General features: G+C 32.6%; 4 protein-coding genes and 1 non-coding gene across 5 annotated transcripts in view; 1 reads left to right on the forward strand and 4 right to left on the reverse strand.

The window, feature by feature from the left end:
• Positions 1-16: 16 nt before the first annotated feature.
• On the reverse strand, positions 17-4,323 carry LOC130450738 (fumarylacetoacetase-like). Its single transcript, XM_056789339.1, has 9 exons — positions 4,120-4,323; positions 2,985-3,095; positions 2,796-2,917; positions 2,594-2,734; positions 2,445-2,542; positions 2,238-2,390; positions 1,978-2,184; positions 1,699-1,847; positions 17-269 (listed from the first exon to the last, which is right to left on the reverse strand). Exons 1-9 carry the CDS (start codon positions 4,201-4,203, stop codon positions 75-77), a joined length of 1,260 nt encoding a protein of 419 aa, XP_056645317.1. The 5' UTR covers positions 4,204-4,323; the 3' UTR covers positions 17-74.
• A 30-nt stretch (positions 4,324-4,353) lies between these two features.
• On the reverse strand, positions 4,354-7,476 carry LOC130450739 (fumarylacetoacetase-like). Its single transcript, XM_056789340.1, has 9 exons — positions 7,248-7,476; positions 6,974-7,075; positions 6,650-6,771; positions 6,148-6,288; positions 5,894-5,991; positions 5,688-5,840; positions 5,428-5,634; positions 4,876-5,024; positions 4,354-4,791 (listed from the first exon to the last, which is right to left on the reverse strand). The coding sequence occupies exons 1-9, from the start codon at positions 7,407-7,409 to the stop codon at positions 4,594-4,596; spliced, it is 1,332 nt and encodes a 443-aa protein (XP_056645318.1). The 5' UTR covers positions 7,410-7,476; the 3' UTR covers positions 4,354-4,593.
• Positions 7,477-9,438: 1,962 nt separating this feature from the next.
• Positions 9,439-15,521, reverse strand: LOC130450866 (fumarylacetoacetase-like). The gene is made up of 9 exons (XM_056789543.1): positions 15,409-15,521; positions 14,067-14,177; positions 13,864-13,985; positions 12,322-12,462; positions 12,167-12,264; positions 10,388-10,540; positions 10,129-10,335; positions 9,850-9,998; positions 9,439-9,669 (listed from the first exon to the last, which is right to left on the reverse strand). The coding sequence occupies exons 1-9, from the start codon at positions 15,490-15,492 to the stop codon at positions 9,475-9,477; spliced, it is 1,260 nt and encodes a 419-aa protein (XP_056645521.1). The 5' UTR covers positions 15,493-15,521; the 3' UTR covers positions 9,439-9,474.
• A 2,175-nt stretch (positions 15,522-17,696) lies between these two features.
• Positions 17,697-23,137, reverse strand: part of LOC130451205 (glutamate decarboxylase) — a 55,169-nt gene continuing 49,728 nt past the window's right edge. Inside the window, exons 9-11 of the mRNA XM_056790071.1 lie at positions 22,910-23,059; positions 22,155-22,349; positions 17,697-21,980 (exon numbers count right to left, since the gene is read on the reverse strand). Coding sequence (XP_056646049.1) covers positions 21,807-21,980; positions 22,155-22,349; positions 22,910-23,059 — 519 coding nt within the window. The 3' untranslated portion in view covers positions 17,697-21,806. The remainder of the gene's footprint in view (positions 21,981-22,154; positions 22,350-22,909; positions 23,060-23,137) is intronic.
• Trnai-uau (transfer RNA isoleucine (anticodon UAU)) lies at positions 22,547-22,638 on the forward strand. Its single transcript is given in 2 exon segments — positions 22,547-22,584; positions 22,603-22,638. It is a non-coding gene; the product is annotated as a tRNA-Ile (tRNA).

Consider the following 23,137-nt stretch of genomic DNA (forward strand, 5'->3'; position numbering starts at 1 on the left):
AATACTGACCCATGTACGTGAAATTTTTAATCAAACAAAAATTGGTATAAAATCAGTTTATTCGTAAGTTTCTTTTACAATTTTATAGATGGCAATAAAGTTCCTACACAAGTACCAAATCCAATATTATATTCATCTCCTTCACAAACGGCTTTCATGGTAATTGTATCCCCGTCCTGGAGGAATTTTCTTTGAGAACCATCTAACAGAGTGAGTGGTTTCGTTCCCTTCCATGCCAATTCCAGCATAGACCCGAAAGAATCTGAAGTCTGTCAAGAATAATGAAATTTTTAAGTTTTGATCGTTCTTTTCTATTTTTTCATAATTTCAGTTTTTTATAAATCTACGACGAAACTATATAATTTTTATATAATTTTAAGATATTTAAAACAAGATTCAAATAATTTCAAAAATTCAAACTCTGACCTTGCTATAATAAAATGAAATTGTGCATTTGTAAAGGTCGCTTGACATGGTGCAAGACAACGTGCAGCAAATTACATGCAATTTCAGGTCAAAATATTGCATAGATGAATATTGCACAGAGCTAAAAAAATTCTAACCTCAATTTTTGTTCAATATTTTGTGTGAGTAACAAAATGAAGTGAAGTGCTAAGTGCACCACTGTCAATAATTATATATGCTGCTGTCTTGCTTTTGGAGCCTAAAGGAGAAGTTGGCTTTTGAGCCAAAAAGAAATTAGATTTATCCTTGGAATTGCTGATAAAATTAGCACCTAATCGATAATATTGCAATTGCGACATCTTGCATGAAACAAACATTGTTTCATGCAAGATGTCGCACTTGCAATATTATCGATTGGGTGCTATTTTTATTGAGTCTAAGTTTCAATTTTATAAAGAAATGAGTTTCTATACTGCTTATATTACGTTTTATTTTCCTCGGGAGTGTTTAAAATGTTTATTCAACTATTATCAACTAATTTTTTTATGTTATCTCGTCTAATTTTCTAGCTAAACTGTCCATTAGACTCCAAAAGCAAAACAGAGGCAGATATAATTTACTTTTGGAATTAGAATGCAATATTTTTTGATCAAAAGCATGCAGATAAACTGACTTTCATAAAACTTACCTTATTTTCATTGTTGAACTATGTAAAAAATATTAGTAAAAATTTGAGGTTAGGAATTTGCTTACTTTTACTGTTTACAGAGACTTTATGCACGTTGTATTGCATTATGTCAAGCGGCCTTAATGTCAAACGACGGGCAATATTTCTCTATGTGATATTTTGATCTTGCAAGGAATTGCATGCAATTCCTTGCATGTTGTCTTTCATCATGCCAAGCGGTCTTTAAAACAGTTGACTGCAATGAATAAATGCAAATCACCACGGAGTAATATCGGCAACCAGTATTGCTTCGAATAGTATGCTGGGTTCTCTATAATCAGACGATTCTCTTTATGGATGGTTATATAATCTCACCAAACGATATCATTTTAATTTGACCCGAGCTGATTAATACACAATATTTGTATATATTTCAGCTTTATTATCGTCTTCAAAATATGCTCTTATTGTAGCGACATCTATTAGACAGTGGTAGACTTTGAAAGTAGGTTATTTTTCTAAAATACGCGGCTAGCTTCGTGAATGTTATTTATAAATTTTTGTGGTAATTTCATTTTAATGAGAATTAGTATTGAAATATTTCATAAATAGACATAAAAACATACTTCTCCACTTATAGTGCCACTTCCCAACAAATCCCCAGGATTCATTTTACAACCAGTTATGGTATGATGAGCAAGCTGTTGTTTGGGAGTCCAATATAAATATTTAAAATTCGAACGACAAATCGTGGTAGAAACATTACCATCTTTAGCTGAAAATAAATAATTAAAATTAACATTGAATTGCTTTTCTAATTTTTTAATTTTTCTCTCTAATCTTTAGTCTTATTATGAGACGTTCCAATTACAATAATTTCACTTTAATAACAATAAAACACTCACGTGTTATGTCAACTTGTAGATTTATGTCGTAATTACACTTATCAGAGTGCCTCAGGTATGGTAAAGGTTGTGGATCTTGTGGGAAATTATCGGTTTTGAAAGGTTCCAAAGCAAACGTCGTAACAACCCAAGGAGATATCGTGGTACCTAAATTTTTAGCCAAGAAAGGGCCTAAAGGAACGTATTCCCACTTCTGTATATCTCTTGCTAAAAAAAATTCTTAATATTATACAGAATATTGTTAGGAATCGAATAAATACCGCTCCAGTCATTCATTAGAACGAAACCGAAGATATGATCTTCAGCCTTCTCGATTTTGATGGGTTCTCCAAGTTTATTGGCACCTCCAACGAAAAACGCCATTTCCAATTCGAAATCCATTAGTTTACTTGGACCAAATACAGGATCAGTTCCTAAAATTCATAATATGAAATATTATAAATCAAATTATTCATCTTGACATTTACCATCAGCTACTAATGTTTGTCCATTTGGTCTTCGAATAGGGGTACCAGAAATTACAATGGAACTTGCTCTGCCATGGTAAGCCACTGGAAGATGTTTCCTGAAAGATCGTAAAATATATCTAAAAACTCAAAACAACGAAATCACTCACCAATTCGGCATCAAAGCATTTTCTTTGCTCCTAAACATAATTCCAACGTTCGTAGCATGGTGTATGGATGAGTAGAAATCAGTATAATCGCCGATATGTGCAGGCAAATGCATCGTCGCTTCAGATTGAGACGTGAAAGCTCTAAAAATAAATTAATCAAATGTAAAGATACTTTACAATTAAGTTTCTATCATACACTCACTTACTACATAAAGTTTCGTCATTTTTCAAAATTGGATTAGCTGCAGATAAAATGCTTTGTATAGTTTCTCTGGCTTCTTTCCAAGCCTTCGGTGTTAACCCCATTAAACGGTTCAGAGTTTGCTGAAAAGAAAAATCATCAGAACTAATCCATTAAACAAAAAATTGTTATTGAATAGTTAAAACTTACTTCTTTAAACACATGTTGATAATTTTTCAGTTCTGGTCCATTGAATAGATGGGAGACTTCGTTTAAATCTAGTATATAATCGGCTATGGCAACTCCTATCCTAGGAATAGGCTGAAAATAGTTAATTGAAAATAATTAATTAGTTGTCTTCTGAAAAATAAAAACACTGTATTCAGTTTTAAAACTTTATTTTTCATATGGAACAGAATAGGAAAAGCAGCAGTTAATTGTATGATATTTTAGAAAATATTCAAATATACCAGGTGTGGCTAGCAAATAATGAGACTAGAGATATGAAATATTTAGTTTCCTCCTCTATTTCTACATCGTATTGTTCGAAACAATGCAGTCTTTTTCTGTCAGTTCCTTACTTAGCCTATTGTCAGATCGATCAAAATCACCGATATTTTTCATATTTTCATCCGTGGAAGGGCGATTCTGAAAGTAAAACGTGTTCAACATCTTCTCGGCCATCTTGTAAACGGTTAACTAAAAAACATGTGCACGCGACAAATATTCATTGTTCCAATAGAATATAAGTTTAACTATTTCTAACTCTAAACAAAAAAAAGAATAACCCCTTCGTTACTTAATAGCCACACTTCGTATATACAAAATATTAATATTAGTATCACCGTTTCCTGTAATGGAGATAGTTCGCAACAAGTTTCTTGCCCGATTTAAAATTCAAATCCTTTTTTCTTTTATAAACAATCATTTTGTAAAATTTAATAATATATACAGAAGGGAAAGAAATAATAATATCCACTTATTATTATTCCAGTAGCAACGTTTTAATGTATAATATGTTGCCTATGTACCTTAAATTAATATATAATTTGAATAATTTTCTCTTATTATCAACTATTATTAAAAAAATCACATGAAATTATTGTGGCGAAATAATAAATCTATTACAAAGAAATAATAATATGAATTAATTAGTATGATTATAAGTTAACCTCGTTTTGGTGTAAATCATATTGCCTACCTATCGACGCTAGACGTACCAGATTAAAGAATCACCTTTTATTTTTTTTTATTTAATTTTTAAGTTTGAACCGAGGAAAGTTGATCAAATAGAATGAAATCGACAAGAAATAGAAGGTTAGGACAATTGTTTTGAATTACTTACCTTTCCTGGAGACGTAAAAACTCCGTACGGTAGATTTTCTATGGGAAAATCACAAAACTTCGAATATTTTAAAAAACACTTCATAGTTATCGTCGGAAAAAAAAATTAGTCAATTCTGTTTACTAATGTAAGGACATTCAAGGTCAAAACTTCTCTACTGGTATTTACCCAATGATTATGGTGTAAAATGAAAGTTATGCAGTAGAATGAAAATAAAAAAATTTTATAATTTAATTTAAGCAATTGTTGTTTGTATTTGATACGCTATCTATAAATTTACGTAATATGCAACGAAAGGTTAAATACATTTGATCTTTACAGGGGGAGCTTGATAGTTATAAATACAATTTGAGCGTTTTTTGTTTTTAAAATGTTTTTAAACTTTATGTTTCGTATATTACAATTTTTTACGATGTTATTTGATAGGAAAAGATTTAAATTTCCAAAGTGATGAAAAAATAATTTATTAACATATTAATAATTGTTTTTGGGTGGCAGTAAAGTACCAACGCATGTACCGAAACCGATATTGTAGGTATCTCCTTTACAAACGGCTGTCATTGTGACAGTATCGCCATCTTGTAGGAATTTATTTTGAGATCCGTCTAATAGATTTCGAGGTTTCGTTCCCTTCCAAGCTAATTCTAATGTGGAACCGAAAGATTCGGGTGACTGTAACAAAATGTTGATTTAAATTTATCAATGTGTGATACAAACTAACCTAACTTAATCTAATCTAACCTAACCTATACATACTTCTCCGCTAATGGTGCCGCTGCCTAGTAGATCACCAGGATTCATTTTACAACCAGTTATGGTATGATGAGCGAGCTGTTGTTTGGGCGTCCAGTACAAATTTTTGAAATTTGAACGACATACAGTTCTGGACATAGTATCTCCTTTCGCTATAATAAAAATTAAAATATTATTGGTAGACATGAAGATCTTTATGTCTTCAAGGTCATACAAGTTCAGGACACTATTACTACGAAAATTGAAACAGATAATAACTACACATTTAATGATACAATTATTAACTAGATGGCGTTATTTTAAGCGTAATTTTGACATATATTGGACAAAGAAAATTATCTTGGAATTGGATTGACGATAAAAAACATAATAGGTAGTATGAAGCAAGTGTTTTGAAGATCTATTCCTCAATAGTTCTTTGTTTAAACGTAAAAATCTGATTTTTATAGTTCCTAAAACTTAAACTTCTTTGAATATAGTAATACGAACTTCCTGGAAATTTTGTACAATATTTTGATGACGAAAAGTAAATTTATGACGTATTCATTTACTCACGTGTTACATCAACTTGAAGATGAATATCGTAATTAAAATTGTCACTATGTCTTAGGTATGGTAAAGGTTCTGGCTCCTGTGGGTAATTATCAGTTTTGAAAGGTTCCAGAGCAAATGTTGTAACTACCCATGGAGAGATTGTGGTACTAAAATTTTTAGAAACGAATGGTCCTAGTGGTACGTATTCCCATGATAATATATCTCTAGCTGGAAATAACGAATTTTTATTGAAATAATAGAAAAAAAATATTAACAATTACCACTCCAGTCGTTCATTATAACGAAACCGAAAATATGATCTTGAGCATTTTCTACTTTGATGGGTTCCCCTAAATTATTGGTTCCACCAACGAAAAACGCCATCTCTAGTTCGTAATCCATTAGTTTACTTGGACCAAATACTGGATGTCCACCTAAGATAAAATAATAAGTATTTAAACATGTTTATCATATACAAAGTTAGTACCATCTTCTAGCACTGCTTGTCCATATGGTCTATGAATTGGAGTACCAGATATGACCACGGTACTTGCTCGACAATGATAAGCCACTGGAAGATGCTTCCTAGCATTTCGTGAAAGAAATTTCAATTTATATTAAGCCATATAGGTTCAATTTGTCGTTGAAAATAAATGAGATAGGCGATAGCTATTTTGAGTCTGAATTCGGACCTCCACCCATCGCAATAAATTCTCTCAATCGGAGCCTAGAATTACTTACCAATTTGTCGCTATTGCGTTTTCTTTCCCTCTAAAAATATTTCCAGCGTTTTTCGCGTGATGTATGGACGAGGAAAAGTCAGTGAAATCCCCGATTTGGGCTGGTAGGTGCATCTTAGCTTCGGATTGCCTCGTAAAAGCTCTAAAATAAAAAAAATTGGTTGTCGAAAAACACATAATTTCATAAATTATGAAAAATTCTTACAAGAAATACAAAATGTGGATACTCAAGACCTAAAAAGTAGAATATTATACAGGAATATGTCAACAAGCTGCTTAGCAAGGTTCAATAAGGAAGAAAGACGCAAACAAGATATTGAATTGTTCAATGCTACAATGTGAGCTTAATAATTGGCATGTTCAATAATTCTACTGCTTCTTTCCTTTCAGCATACTTAAGATACCCAATTTTTTTGAAATATCTTTTAAATTAACACTAACACAATCATGGAAGAAAATATGACTTGACGAATAAAGATATTCATTTTTTTATCAATACTCACTTTTTTCTAAGAATATCATCGTTTTGGAGAACTGGATTGTCCTCTGAAAGGATATTTTGTATAGTGTTCCTAGCTTCTTTCCAAGCTTTGGGAGTTAACCCCATGAAACGATTTAATGTCGACTAAAAAATGTATTTAAAACCAAAAATTGAAAATAAAATCAATTTATTGCAGTATAACTTATGAAAAAATCTACAATTTTCATTTGGAGACCCTATCGACTGTGCCAGTTATAATTTTATTTATGAAAAATTAATTTTTAAAGAAAAATAATCGGCGCAGATGAAATGATCGTGAAAACAAATTTAAGCAACTGAAACTTACTTCTTTAAAAACATGTTGATGTTTTTTTAATTCGGGACCGTCAAAAACTTCATTTAAATCTAATATAGAATCCGCTATGGCGACCCCTATTCTAGGTTTGAGCTAAAAAATAATAAAAAATGAAATAATCACAGAAAAAGACGTGGGGATTTTACAATCAAGTCTTCCACCACAGTTTTTTGTTTTTTGACCAATAATCTCATCCCCATCTATATGATTTGAGTTCAATTGGGAGTTTAATGATGGTATAATTATTGAGAAATATTCCACTCACCTTACCGGGTGCAGTAAAAATACCATAAGGGAGATTCTCTATGGGAAAATCAGAAAATTTACAGTATTTAAGGAAGCTTCTCATAGTGACTTTGCTTAAAAAATAATTTCCTTTGTATTTGGATTTATGTAAATTGAATAATTCTAATGTAAAATGCTTCATACATAAGGATTGTCAAGGCTTTAATTTAAGCAAATGTTGTCTCTGATAAGTTATCTATATTCTGAATTCAAAATGAGGCTGTTAACATTTGACCTTTGAAAATAAAAGTTATACAATCGATAGGATTATATCAAAAATTTTACATTTTCTCATTAATTACAAGAATAAAATAGTAAAAAATGATAGTACCATGAGAAGAAGATATTCCGAATACGGCTGCGTTTTGATGTAAAAGTATCTGTCTATGAGATATGATCAAAAAATTCGGTGGATCATTTTAACAGTTTCAAGAAGATCCAAAAGTCTCAGGAGATCCATTCTGAGTTAACAGCCCAATCAATAACCATAACTTTGGTCTTCAATTTTGAGTACGTATGTGTATATTAGGGTACCAAGTACACCGTGACCCAAATGGTCTACTGTATCCCACATTCTTGTTGTTATACTGGGAATCTTCCATTTCATACACTCCCAAGTGAACTGCTCTGCTATAGCTTCTCCAGGTGTTCGTTGAGGCGACTGTACCCCGATAGGACTCCTGTTGATATTAAACAGATTTTCTCTAGTTACACTTTCCCAGAAATGTCATTGCTTACCTCAACCCCTATGATTGTCCAAGTAACTGGTTTTATCCCCTATCTACCTTCTTTTCCGATGCTTTTTCTATTATTCTGTAGATGATACCACAGGGTTCAAGGGTTCAGGTCACATAAAGGGCCTTGCCTAGCTCGTTTTACAAGGCAATCCAAGACGAGTTTATATTTTATTATATAGGAGCTTTAAACTTTAATGGCTGCGTGGATATCAGGCAGCATGATCTCCTATTGCTGGAAAAATGCTTGGTGCGCTGCCCAGGCTTTCCGAGTGTTTGTTTATGGGCCTCTACACTCCTATTCCAGTTATATCTGCTGCGTTACTTATACTATTTGATAGCATGTTCATACATTCTTATTTTTGAACCTACTTATTGCTATACTTTAGTATTGAGGTAAATTTTATCACAAAGTTTAACTTTTTTGGTATTTCGATTTGAGACATGTCTCAACATAGTGCGATTGCTGCTAATGCGATTTCCCTTTTGCATTTACATTTTTTTTCATTTTACTTTCGGACTTTCCGTTATTATACCGATCGTATTAAAGGCATATCAAACTCTTTTTACGAAGTAAAATGTCCCACTATTAAGGTTTCGACAATATTTTCTTTCTCTTTCCCGATACCTCGTTCATTCTACGCATGCTTGAGAATTCTATGAGATATTAATAGAATACGCAGAACCTATCTGGAACCTCGCAGGGTAGAGAAAGCGTTATCATTCTATCTTCATTAGTCGGAACAGCTCTCACCATATTTGTAATACTCATATTTGGACAGTTGGTATGGGAAAAAACGTCTTTACGACAATATTCATTTTCTCTCTCTTTCGAGATGTTTTATCTATACTGCGCATGTTTGAGAATGGGCAGAACCTATCTGGAACCTCAGAGGATAGAGAAAGCGTTATCATTATGTTCTCCTTAGTTGGAACAGTTCCCGCCATATTTGTAATACTCATATTGGGACAGTTTGTATAGGAAAAAACGTCTTTACGACAATATTCATTTTCTCTCTCTTTCGAGACACTTTATCTATACTGCGCATGTTTGAGAATGGGCAGAACCTATCTGGAACCTCGGAGGATAGAGAAAGCGTTATCATTATGTCCTCCTTAGTTGGAACAGTTCCCGCCATATTTGTAATACTCATATTTGGACAGTTTGTATGGTAAACAAATGTCTTTACGACCATATTCATTTTCCCTCTCTTTCGAGACGCTTTATCTATACTGCGCATGTTTGAGAATCCACAGAATCGAGCTGGGGCCTCGGAGGATAGAGAAATCGTTATCATTCTATCTTCTTTAATCTGAACAGCTTCTATGTTAGTTGACATTACTACAGTGAAATATTGAAACCCAACATTGAGGTTATGAAACTGCCTATTAGTTAACGTTTAACCAAGGCTCTTTCATTATTTTAACGTAAAAAAATGCAGTTTTCTCTAGAATCAATTTATTATGAAATTATTACAATTTTTTGGGCGGAAGTAAAGTCCCTACGCAAGAACCAAAACCGATATTGTAGGTATCTCCTTTACAAACGGCTGTCATTGTGACAGTGTCGCCATCTTGAAGAAACGTCCTTTGAGATCCGTCTCGTAGAGAAAGAGGCTTCGTTCCTTTCCATGATAATTCCACCAAAGATCCGAAGGAATCAGGTGTCTACAAAACAAACATTTCTTTAACTGAAATCAATTTACAAAGGCGTGTCTGCAAAAATAATTTCATTTTAATCCGCGAGATTTACACCGAGAAAATTTTTTTTTATTTCCTCTATTGATTGAATAGTAAATTTTTGTTATAATAATAAATAATAATTTGATTCCATAATAACAGTAATACCTTTCCGCTTATAGTGCCACTTCCCAACAAATCCCCAGGATTCATTTTACAACCAGTTATGGTGTGATGAGCGATCTGCTGTTTGGGAGTCCAATATAAATATTTAAAATTCGAACGACAAATCGTGGTAGAAACATTACCATCTTTAGCTGTAAATAAATAATTAAAATTAACATTGAATTGCTTTTCTAATTTTTTAATTTTTCTCTCTCATCTTTAGTCTCATTATGAGACGTTCCAATTACAATAATTTCACTTTAATAACATTAAAACACTCACGTGTTATGTCAACTTGTAGATTTATGTCGTAATTACACTTATCAGAGTGCCTCAGGTATGGTAAAGGTTGTGGATCTTGTGGAAAATTATCGGTTTTGAAAGGTTCCAAAGCAAACGTCGTAACAACCCAAGGAGATATCGTGGTACCTAAATTTTTAGCCAAGAAAGGTCCCAATGGTCTATATTCCCATTTCTGTATATCTCTTGCTGAAAAAATTCTTAATATTATACAGAATGTGGTTAGGAATCGAATAAATACCGCTCCAGTCGTTCATTAGAACGAAACCGAAGATATGATCTTCAGCCTTTTCGATTTTGATGGGTTCTCCTAGTTTATTGGAACCACCAACGAAAAACGCCATTTCCAATTCGAAATCCATCAGTTGACTTGGACCAAATACAGGATCAGTTGCTAAAATATATATATATATATATATATATATATATATATATATATATATATATATATATATATATATATATATATATATATATATGAAAGTCAGAAGAAATATCTACGGGAAAGGTAAGCGACGAGAGTAGACATAAACCACCTATTTTATAGATGACCCAAGGTTGAATCAGCGCTCTAGATGGATGAACCAGTATAATCAGATGTCAATTTGGCAAAATTGGATAATTAAATATAACTTGTATTAGAAAGTCTGGACACGAGCGGTCGTTCACGCAATTGGTTGGCCTCGAGCTGAGATATTAATATTAATACAATCAAATACAAAACAAGCAAATGCAGGTTTGGTGTGAGATCACATGACAGGTGACAACGCACAAGCACGGGTGGAAGGAGAGAACAGAAAAGAGTTCTCTCTCTCACACAAGGGCGTTATAGCTCGTATCCAAACTTTCCAATACGGAGATTTCAATTTAATATTGTTATAATGGGGAATAGAGGTTACGAGAAACGTCTCAATGTATCAAAAAGTGCAAATTAAAGTGGTGCTTTAAGTTAGATTAGATTAGATGAGAGCTAGGACGTGGGACGTGAATTTATCTCGCCAATACTTTGACCTATTGATCTATTGTGTACCCCAGACTGTTTATCAATCAGAATACAACAACTTTGTATAGTGAGCTACCTGCTTGGGAACTATGCGGATTACCTCTTCTGCCTCGCACTCACACGATGTTCGGCCGCTTCATTCGGTTTTTTACATTAGCGACAAGAGCTGTCGAGAGTTTCTACGATGTTTTTCAAGTGTTAGTTCACCGGACAGTGTCCAGAAAGCATACCATCTACTCCACTTAGCTCATCTTCTTAGACTACCCACTTTTTTATGACCAAGGCTTTTTGGGTAACCTATGTAAGGTTATGGTCCAATGAAATGAATTGTCCTACCTTTTTCCCCAGATGATCGGTTTGTTCATTGATGTTACTGCGATGTGGCATGGTACCGATATAAGAGTAACTTTATGTTTGCTCCAATTGAGTTTAAAGATTCGACACTGTTCCATATTAGCTTTGACTCAATTTTATAAGAGGCAAGTTTTCACAGGGCTGCGTGAGCCTCGTGGGTGTTTCCGTGACCATATCTATGGGCACCTTACATCTCTTTAGAATGCTAAGATGCCCTATCAGCTCACCGGGCTTCATGTTCTGTCCTGCATGCTTTTATTGCTCAATTTCTATGAAGGTCTTCAAAGGGGGTAAGTCTAAAATGATTTATAGTGCTGCCTTGTCGTGTCTGTTATCGCAAGGCAGTCCACCCTTTGCAACTTATCTAGGGTTATTTCCCCAGTTTTGGTTTTTGTTTTTGGCCACCATATGGAAGCTGCTTAGCTTATGATAGGTCACATAATGGATTTGTACATTCAGTTCATCATTTTGAGTCTTAAGCCCCATGTTCCTTCGATCATTCCGCAGCAGTTATATATACTGTTGGTCCAAAAAAAAAGACAGAGGCTGAGACATATCAAATCCTTTACTTTTTATAAGTTTCTTCCAACTGAACAACTTTTAGATACTCACCCAACAAGATATTAAAAAATTCAGATAAATGAATAATCTCTGTTATCTTACCGTCTGGTGGTATCATTTGACCATGAGGTCTATGAATGGGCGTACCGGATATGACTACGGTGCTTGCCCTACCATGATAGGCAACTGGAAGATGTTTCCTAAAATTTATGAAATAAATTTCGAATTGGTTTTTTTACAATTTGAAAGAATCTCACCAGTTCGGTGTCAAGGGGTTATTAGGGTCAGCAAACATAAGCCCCGCATTGGTAGCGTGGTAAACTGAGGAGAAAAAGTCAGTGTAGTCTCCAATATTCACAGGAAGATGCATCGTTGCACAAGCCTGAGATATAAGTGCTCTAAAAAATAGATTTTAGAAGTTTTTGGAATTGATAAACGTTCATATTGTTTGTATTAAACATTTTCATCTTAAGAGATTTTTAATTATTCCTTATAATTATTCATTATATCAGTTAATTAAATATACATACATATACGTATGATTTACTGGGGTTGTGTGAAAGTTTATGATTTCAACTTGAAGATGTTATATAAATTGGGATATAGAAATGTAAGCATAAAGAAACAGAAGACGATTTCCGGCCGACATGCTTAATAAGAAGACGAGATATTATAAATTAACATGTTTTTTCACGACTTTTGAATAGTAAGTACTATTCAAATTCCATAAAGTTTGTAATAAGTGTATTTTTGAAATTAATATTATTTTTTAAAAAGTGACAAGTGCTGCAAATGATATTTCTGGCGCTGCGAACAGAATTCTCGTACCCGTTTCCTGGTCAATTTCAATTGTTTGACGAGAGTTCACCGAACCTGGGAACAGAATAACAGAAGGAAGAGCATGCTGAGGAAATCATCAGTGATCATCCTGTTTTTCCCTTTATATCCCTTTTTATCCCTTTATGAGGATTTTTAGTGATATTTCTCAGAATAATTTACATTAACTTTTCGATAATCTTGCCATAGATATTTCTAATAAACGTATTTCAAATTTATCAAATAACTCATTAAGCAATTATTGTTGCAAACGACATTTCTATATTTTTCTCGAAATTTCAGCTATTTTAGAGGCTTAGCTTCTGTTTGAAAATCGCTTAAGTGAGTTGTTTTGTGTCTACGAACATGGCAGAGGATTTAGATACTGTGCAGCATCATTTACGAGGGTACAATTTTGGGCAGCTGAATTCAAACGCCGGATCAAAAAAATTGGGCACGTTGGCTGCAGCGATTGCTCACTTTGGACCAGAAGTAGATACTAATGAACATTTTGCAGGCATTATTGACGCGGTTTAAGCAAAATGAGGCAGTTTTTGCGTCAATTCGTAACTTTAGATGAAACCTGAAACGAAATAATTGTCAAAACTGTAGATTATGTTTAAAAATGTGGAACAACAACAGAAGGTTATTATGGAAAATTGCTTCATTAGGCAAAGTTGGAAACTACTACATTTTAAGGAAAAAAAATTGTTTTTCCACTAGGATGGAGCAATTTTTTACACTTTGGTGATTGCTATGCCTTGAATTTCCGAATTTGTTGAGTATTCACCGTATTTACAATATCTGACGTTTTTTTGTTTTCAAATCTCAAAATTTTTTGTTATGTTTTTGATATATTGGAAATTTTTCAAACAACCCTCGTGTATATCATTTATCAAATGGAAAAGTTCAAAGATTATAGTACCTATAGTAGATTCAAATCAAAATTGTCGTGTCGAGAGTGCGTATTCAGATTTATTTACCTTTCTCTTAGTTTATGATCATTTTGTAAAATTTTATTATTCTCAGATAAAATGCTTTGTATAGTTTCTCTAGCTTCTTTCCAAGCTTTAGGGGATAATCCCATTAAAAGGTTCAAAGTTGGCTACAAAAAAATTCTTACTTATTATACTAAAAATAAATTGTAATTTGAATTAAATATATTTTCTCTACATCAAAAACTTACTGCTTTGAAAACGTGTTGATTACTTTTTAATTCTGGTCCAGTGAATAGATGAGACACTTCACTTAAGTCAAGAATGGAATCCGCAATGGCGACGCCTATTCTAGGATTAGTCTAAAAATGTTTTTTATTGTTCAAATGAGTGAAAAAATTACTATAAAACAATGAAAGTTTGCTAATCCTGATTAACGATCAAGTTTATAACGCAGACGACAGAAGTTTGTTTTACTAAAAATATCATATGTTCATCGTGCTGAAGCGAATGTCCTGGATCGAAAACTAGCTAGAACAACATTTATGACATGTTCAGATGGGAGTAGCACACACAAATTGAGCCTATTAGTGATTGGCAAGGCGAAAAATCTGGAGAGTTTGTGTATAAAAACCAAACCGATGATTGGAGGATCCAGAATGCTTTCAAGAAATGGTTTCATAGAATATTTATCAGTGAAAAACCGGATGAAGATGAATTAAAAAGTTTTGGTATCTCTTACAATACATTAACCAACATGTGATTCAAGTGGTCAAAATGCTGTCCAGGGAAAACAAGTCGTTGTAGGGTACAATCCTTAAGGATGTAGTTTTTTAATTTGCGAACCTACCAGAAAAAGCTGATTTTTTGGTTATGATGTTGTTAGACTAGTACAAGAAGAAGATTTCCAAAGGGAAACAGAAATTTGGCGTGAGACAATTGACGAAAAAACTTATTATTGAAATTGAAAGCCAAATCTTTACAAAAGAAAATGCAGATATCTGGGTAACTGGAGAGGAACAAGGAAACGGGTAGATTATGATTATGATGAAGAAATAATCGATAGAGCGATTAGTCAGAAAGAAGAAGAAGGTTAAGATAAACAGAACGAAGTTTCTGCTGTTTACTCAGCTGGTCATGACGTCGCAATCGATGTATTCAATACTTGAATAAATTACGTGGAGGGGAACGAGGTGATGAAAGAAGAATAATGACAGTTTCTTCACTCTATGGAATATACGATTATTACTAGTGACAAAAATACAAGTTGTATAAAAAACTTGTTTTAAAACAAAACTATAACTCAAACTATAAATAGAATGGTTGTACTTTATTTTTTTTTCAATAAAACACGTTTTTGTATATTATTCCAGAAATTTGGCAATTTTTTAAACTATCATGGTCTATTCTATTGAATATATAGTGGTAGAAAAAAATTTTGGAAGGCTGAAACACGCTTTTGGCAATGAAAATCTTTTCATGATAGATAAACCTAAATAGGTTTGTACGTAAAAATACAGAAAAAAACCTTACAAAAATAGTTATTGTGAGTTTTTTTTGCAAAATGAGACTGATAAATAATATGTCACTGACCTTTTCCGGTGTTGAGAACACTCCATACGGGAGGTTTTCTATAGGGAAATCACAAGATTTTGAGTATTTCAAAAAAGACTTCATTTCGACTTTCCCAGGAAACTTATGAATTCGATTGTACGTAAGTTTTGCATATATATATATATAACAATGAAAATAAATATGTAACGATTCATGAATATCAATTGCTAAATTGAAAACAAAATTAGATTCTATCAGGGACGTTGCTTAAAAGGTTTTTGTTATTTTGTTTTTACTATCATTAGATTCAGAATTGACTTTGCGACCTATCCATTATCTGCCATCAACCTATTCCTGAATGGTCAAGAAAGGGATGTGATATTTTTTACCCCGCGTTATATTCCCGAAATAACTGACATTTCTTATTTTTCTCGATCCTTATCTAGTAGTCTGGGTACCTCTTCATTACAGGAAATAGTAGTCCACGGAATTTTGAGGATTCTAAGATAGCACCACGTTTCGAAAGCTCCTATTTTAGACTGAAGTTCCAAAACGGGAACCGAACGATTAGGTTCAAAATTCCACCAAATACTCTATAACACATTAGATGATTGTATCTAAAAGGATTTTTGACATCTCGCAAGGAAAAGGGATGAAAAAAAATTTTTATAGCCTAACCTAATCACGTATTTAAAGCTGCTGATATTTTGTACCTATATTAGTATAGGGAAATTAGGTGATTTTGAGCTAGAATCTGGAATTAAATTGGGTGGTTTTGATTCTCTAGATTCTGGGAGGTTTTGGGATACTGAATAAATCTAGCAGCTCTTAACAAATTTACGGATATATATTTTTTGTCCAAACAGTTTTTTTCGAATTCCTTTTAGTTTTAGAGTTATTCGTGTTACAAAATTCTTTTGAGTTCCAAAATTTTGAAAACCCGTGCCCGTAATGTTGTAGGAGTTGCTAGTCTTATTCAGTAACAGAAAACCTCAGAAGCGCCCAATTTAATTTCACCCGTATTATATCTGTCTCTAAATATAGGCACAAAATATCAGTGCTGAAATTACGTGATTAGGTTACGTTAGGTTGTGTGAAGCGATGCTCGCTAAGAGCGGTACCGCACGCGTCGGTGAAGAAAAGGGTGGGTTTTTAGCTGGTAGGCGTCCGGATAGCGGACGAATCCAGCTCACCTGTGATACCTTCCCAGGGGTCTTTCGAAGATTTTCCCACCCACACCAAAATAAAAGGTTAGGTTAGGTTAGGTTAGGTCTGAACCAAGAGATTTCTATTAGTGAGAGCTGGTTTCCATTTGTTGAATGTCATACATGAAATTTCAATCTTCGTTATTCATTGTTCAGCTAGCTGCTCCAATATTTGAAATGTGATATCAGCTCAATGTTGTGTCCTTTGATAGTAATCGGAATTGGTATAGAGTAAAACACGAAAGGAAAATGTGAAGAAAATGGAGACTTTGATTATCAATACTGAAAATGTTTTTTCAACGAAATTTTTCACAAGAAACGTCTCCTATGTTTATATTCGCAATATCTCATTAAAGTGTAGAGACAACTTGTATAGAAACTGGCATTTTGTACAATTTTGTCTACATACATTTCGGGATAAAACTCGTAGTTTACGAGGAAAATGAAGAAAAGTCCTACTTTTGACGTTAAGTTTTGAACAATGAAGAGAAGCTCATTGTAATTTGTTTTTGGAAGAGATCATAGTTGATGTGTTGGTTTTGATTCCGCGCTCAGTCTTTCAATCATCGTTGGAGAGACAAAATTTAATAGTATAGAAAAAGAAGAAAATACAATCAGTTCGACCTTTGAACAATGTTTTTGTGGATGTAAAAGGAATAATTTGCTTAGGGGAATTGTATATAAAACACAAATCAACTGTTTGAATAATATTTGTTAATATTCTCTTTATAATTTCATATACACATTTATTACAATTCGATGGTTTGTGATTGGAAGCCATATATATTTATTAATCTATCAATTATCCTACAAATTAACTAAATTCAACAATTTGAGGTGAACCAATAAAAGGAGAAAACCAACAACCACGGTTTAATAATATAATCGTTTCTATGTCCACTATATTCTCCAGATTTAGTTGCCACTGATTATTATTTGTATATTGTTTGAGGAGTCTTTTTGATTTTAAAGTCACTCTGCATTTATATCTAGAAGATATTTTGTACAAAATACGCAAAATCCTCTCAAAGCGAACTATCTTTTTGGAGTCCCACTTTCCAAGGTGTTAGTACTCTTTCGAGGTACTTAAGCCATTTAGCGAAATGGGCAGGACTTAAGTAGATATTCTGGTGTTTCCAAAGTGATATTTGATGAAGCAGCTAGTCAATGGTGTCGGGAAAACCGTGGATATTGAAGTTTTACCAAAATACGCAAACACCTCTCAAAGCAAACTATCTTTTTGGAGTCCCACTTCCCAAGGTGTTAGTACTCCTTCGAGGTACTTAAGCCTTTTAGCGAAGTGGGCAGGACTTGAGTAGATCTCTGCTGTTTTCTTGGTGATGTTTGACGAAGCAGTTACTCAGTGGCGTCGGGAAAACCGTGATTATTAGATTTTTTCCCACATTAGATACATCTAAGTTGTAATTCATGATTTCAATTTGCTGGATTATAATTTTGTTGTTATCAATAAAAGGATACAGGGTTTCTCGTGAATAAGTTACTCAGAAAATGGTTCTAAATCATCAGTGAATCATTTTCTTTTTGAATTTTCTATTTAAATCACCAAAAAGCAGTTACTAACTGTTTGGTGAGCTTTTCCCACGATTGAGATTTTTTTTGGAAATAGCGAGGCGCATGATTACCAATTTTTTGACCAAACCTTTGAGCTCGTCCATAATTCTCATCAAATTCGTGATTCCAATAGTCTCTAGACACCTTGTATTTTTGACCCTTCTGTATTTAAGTAACTGAGGAAACAAAAGAAAATTCCCCTATGGAGATATTATTTTTTTTATAATATCTACTAAAATTCATTGTACTTATTTACGGGATTTCCTTTATAAAAATTTCGAAAATATAAATAATGAATATATAACAGAAATTATTTATCAACATTACATAATATTTAAACAATTTTTAAACATTAAAAATGTTGGCAGTAGTAACAGGTTTATACTCGCTCTAAATAAATAATAACAAGAAATAGATCAATCCACTTTCTAATATACAGATTGTCCCACATCTAATTTTTTTTCAATCTCCCAATTCAAAACAAGAACACTCTAAGGAAAATTCAATTTCATTGCTAGTTTTTCCTAAATTAATCGATATATTAGTAATTTTTCACCTTCATACTTTTGTAATATCTCAAAAATGATGTAAATTAATTTTCAAAAACCTAAAAATTGATTTCGAATGTGAGATATCGAAACATCGCATTCCAATATTTTACAAATTAAAGATTTTTTGGGACATTATTTAGGACGATTAACGAATTACCCTGTATATTAGAAGCATCAAATCATTTAAACATATATGTATATAAATACTTTCTAATTGAATTGTATATATATATTTCTATTCAATTAATTTAAAATCAAAATTCTGTAGAAACTCATATATGTAATCTTCCATATTTGGGCAGTTGGTATGGGAAAAAACGTCTCTACGTTACGGTGTTGACAAGATTCATTTTCTCTCTCGTTCAAGACACTTTATCTATACTGCGCATGCTTGAGAAAGCACAGAACCGATCTGGAACCTCGAAGGATAGAGAAAGCGTTATCATTCTGTCTTCCTTAGTTAGAACAGCTTTCACTTACAGAAACCGTCCTTTAAGAAGTATTACATATATGTAGAAACTATATTTATACAAAATATTCCATCAAGTTATATTATTCGTACAATTCAATGTCAAGTCATCTGCATACATTCGTCGAAATTAACATAGAATCGTTTTGTTATTCAAGGTTAATCACTGTTACAATATTATTGTGATTCATGCATTTTTCGGTATTTTTTTTTGTTATTTTTAACCCTGCAATGAACATTTAACTTACAGAGCATGTTAGCCCCTTGACAAGATTCAGTTTTTCTTGATCATACTTACGGGGTGCGTTCAAAAATTATAAAAAAGATAACCGCTTAAAAATAGCCCAGTTTTTCGATATCTAATTTATAGGGTGTGTTCTGAGAATGTAGCTGATAAAACCGCTTGAAAATAGCCAGTTTTTCGAGAACGAATTTATAGGGTGCATTCAAAAAGTATAACTGAAATGTTCGCTTGAAAATGGCCAGTCTATTGAGTGCGCTCAAATAGTATAACAAAGATAATTTTTGAAAATGGCCAGTTTTTTATTATTTTTTTTTCGAAAAGTTTAGTTGAAATAAGTGCTTGAGAATATCTAGTTTTTTTTTGGGGTGTATTCGAAAAGTGGAACTACAATGATTGCTTGAAAATAGTCAGTTTTTCGAGATTAAATTTATGGGGGGTGTTCGAAAAGTGAAGTATGGTTAAGTGGGGTGAGAATTCCAATGAGGTCTCGACCTTTTTCAATCTTTGTCTATGTTAATGACATTTTTCGAACCTAGTTGAATGAGAACCGATTTATATTATTTTTTCGATGTTTGCCTCTACAATTAGGACTCTATAATTCAATACCCTGTATAAACCAGACATTTTATCAGGATGGAATAGAATTTGACGCGTTTTTTCACAAACATTTGACTTTGTTTTCTAACCCACAAACCAGGATTCTCGATACGGATTGAGCAGGTACACAGTATAATAATATTTCTAAAAGCGAACCAAATTTCGAAAATTCCAAATTAGCTCCGTATCATTTTCTGGCAGTAATTGATGGTTAGAGGTCTTTAAAAACCGGAACGATGTATAAATCAAACATATTTAAGGCGAAACACCAATTCTGTGGACTACAACGAATCTAATTAGTTTCAAAACATCGTCCACAAAACTACAATTTAGTAATTGCTACGAACAAGTGACGAATTTGTCTTAACTTCAGAGCCTATAAGAGGAGATAAATATCTGTGCAACGTTTCCAAAATGGAACAAAATAATTAGTACATGTAGCAAAGACGACCAGCAGTGGATTTTTCAAAATTTCGTTTCTTAGGATGATGATTTACCCATTTCAGAATAGTTCCATGATGATGACATCGTTTCTGGACACAGTAGAAGAAGATTGTTGATAGACTTAGTAGAAATTTCAAAACATGAGGTAGCGGAAACTTTACATGGTTGATCGAGCTATTAAGATCGTAGTTGTAAAAATTAATTGGCTTAATAATGAAGGGTCAAGATGGGAATACATTTTGACTTTATTTCAAGAATTTATAGATAAAAATCAACCAAACATTGTAAAGTTGAAATTGATCTGACGACATCTGGATGCTGGGATAAACTGATATATTTGTAGACCTGATATCAAATATTCAAAACGAATAATTATAATTTTTTATCCATTCTGTATAAAAAAATATATCATTAAACAATATAATACCTCAAAACCTGTATCAACAAATTAACATTTTATAAATAGAAATATGTTTTATACATACAGGGTGTGACAGAAATTATTACTTCGAAATACAGGATGGTGAAACGTCACAAACCTATTAGAATTTCAGAAAATTATTGTGTTTTGAAGATGCTGTCTCAAAGAGTTGTATCTCAATTATCTGATATTCCTTTAATTTATGGTACACCCTGTAAAATGTTAACAATTTGTATATAAATATACATTTAATAAATATTTAGGATCACCTTTTTTTTGGAAGGTATCTATATACCCGCCAATTTTAAGCACGAATAAAATTTATGATGATAACGAAATTTTCTATACATTTGAATTATTGCGTCAGCTACACATTTTCACCATTTAGAAGTACAGCCTAATATGGGTAAGTCCTATTTCACTACCAAACAACCTTAGGTAACGATTTTATGTAATTGGCGCAGTCGACAGGATTCGCATTGCTTTATTAACTCGATTAAAAATTGTTTGGTAGTAGATTTTCTAACATACGTACATTTCTATAATTTTTTTCTTTGAATATATTACACATTTAAAAATTTTACAGTTAGGATGAGAGTGAATTTTGATTTTTTTTAAACACATCACATTTAGACCAAATTTTCACCAAATTCTATAAAATGCTATCAATTGACTCACCTACAAATACAATTATCGAAAATCTAATTTATAATTGACTTGGCGCCATATTTAAATAACTATACGCAAAAAAAGTGACTATCTGTAACATAATTTTATAAGAAAACCTTCAATTCCTATGGGAATAAGGAGAAAATTCAGTATACACGAAATTTGGTTAAATTGGATTGGTTTGGTTGAAGAGGTTCCATAAACTCAACAATAACGTGCCTACAGGGAATAAAAACTAGAAATATTTGTTTTTAATTGGAGACTTTTACATATCGTGACCCAGTCTATCCATTTCGGCCAATAAAAAGTCGATATCCTTTTCCGTAACGGCTGCCGAAGAAATAATGTTTCTATAAAAATTCGGTCTTCTGTCGTCAGGTTGATATCCGGTCATCAAAGTTCCTTCTTCCATCATTTTGGCTTTTAGACGTGGACACATCTATAATAAAAATTTCGTTTCTTGTCATACGTCATATGTCATATGTCAAATCAATTTAAAAAAATATGTCTCTCGAACTGACGCAGACGTTAAAAGTGTTGCATACCTAATTTACAATTAACTTTCGACTTTTATGAAAACAACGTTTTTCAAACAAAATCTTTTTTAATTTACCTCTCCCAATTTCTTTTCTCTTGCAGGGCCGTGAGGTTCATTTCTTAATCGTTTTGGTATGTACCAGAAACAAACGTTTACCAATTCCGGTTCCATGATCAGATAGTACTTATCGGGTTGTTCTTTGATGCGTTTGACCATATATTCGGTTAGCTCCATCAATCTGTCTATCAGTTGTTCAAAACCTTCGTCGCCCTAAAGAATGAGAAAAACGATAATAAATTAATTTATTACATATTAAAGTATAAATATCAACATTTTTCTGAAGATATGTCTCGGAAATCAATCTATCATATCATATTTAATACATTTAAAAATAATTTCATTTATCTATGAAATTTTTAATTAGGTTTGTTTTATTGGGAATATGTCCCGGAAATCAACGTGTCATATCCCCAGTGGCGCAATTGGTTAGCGCACGGTACTTATAAGACAGTAGTTGTGAGCAATGCCGGGGTTGTGAGTTCGAGCCTCACCTGGGGAAGAATTTTTTCAATTCACTTTCTATATTTTTTCAATTCAATACTTCATAATCCGATATTATGAATATACAAAATTGTATCTATAACAGTTCAACTAAAAAACGTTTGATTATAAGTAATTTCATGTATTACTGGTCACATATCACAATTTTTTTTGAATCAATACTCAAATACATAAACAAAACTGAACAAAGTAACGCATAGAGTAGTAATATAATACAGAATGAATTAAATTGAAAATTATTTAGAAAATAGAGCATTAAAGAAATTTACCTTCGCTCTCCATTGCAACCAAAGCTTGAAAATATCGTTATGGCGTCCACATTGGATTACTTTGTCTCCTGTATCATATCTGATATCGTACAATTTGTCCTGCATGAATAAATAATCAGCAGCCATTTGATTGCAGCTCATCAAGAGACCCTTAAAAGAATCATTAATATCAATTTCGATACAGCTACTTTTGTCATTCCTAATCTATTAAAACAATTTCACCAAACA

This window comes from Diorhabda sublineata, chromosome X (assembly GCF_026230105.1).
Source record: "Diorhabda sublineata isolate icDioSubl1.1 chromosome X, icDioSubl1.1, whole genome shotgun sequence".
Lineage (NCBI taxonomy): Eukaryota > Metazoa > Arthropoda > Insecta > Coleoptera > Chrysomelidae > Diorhabda > Diorhabda sublineata.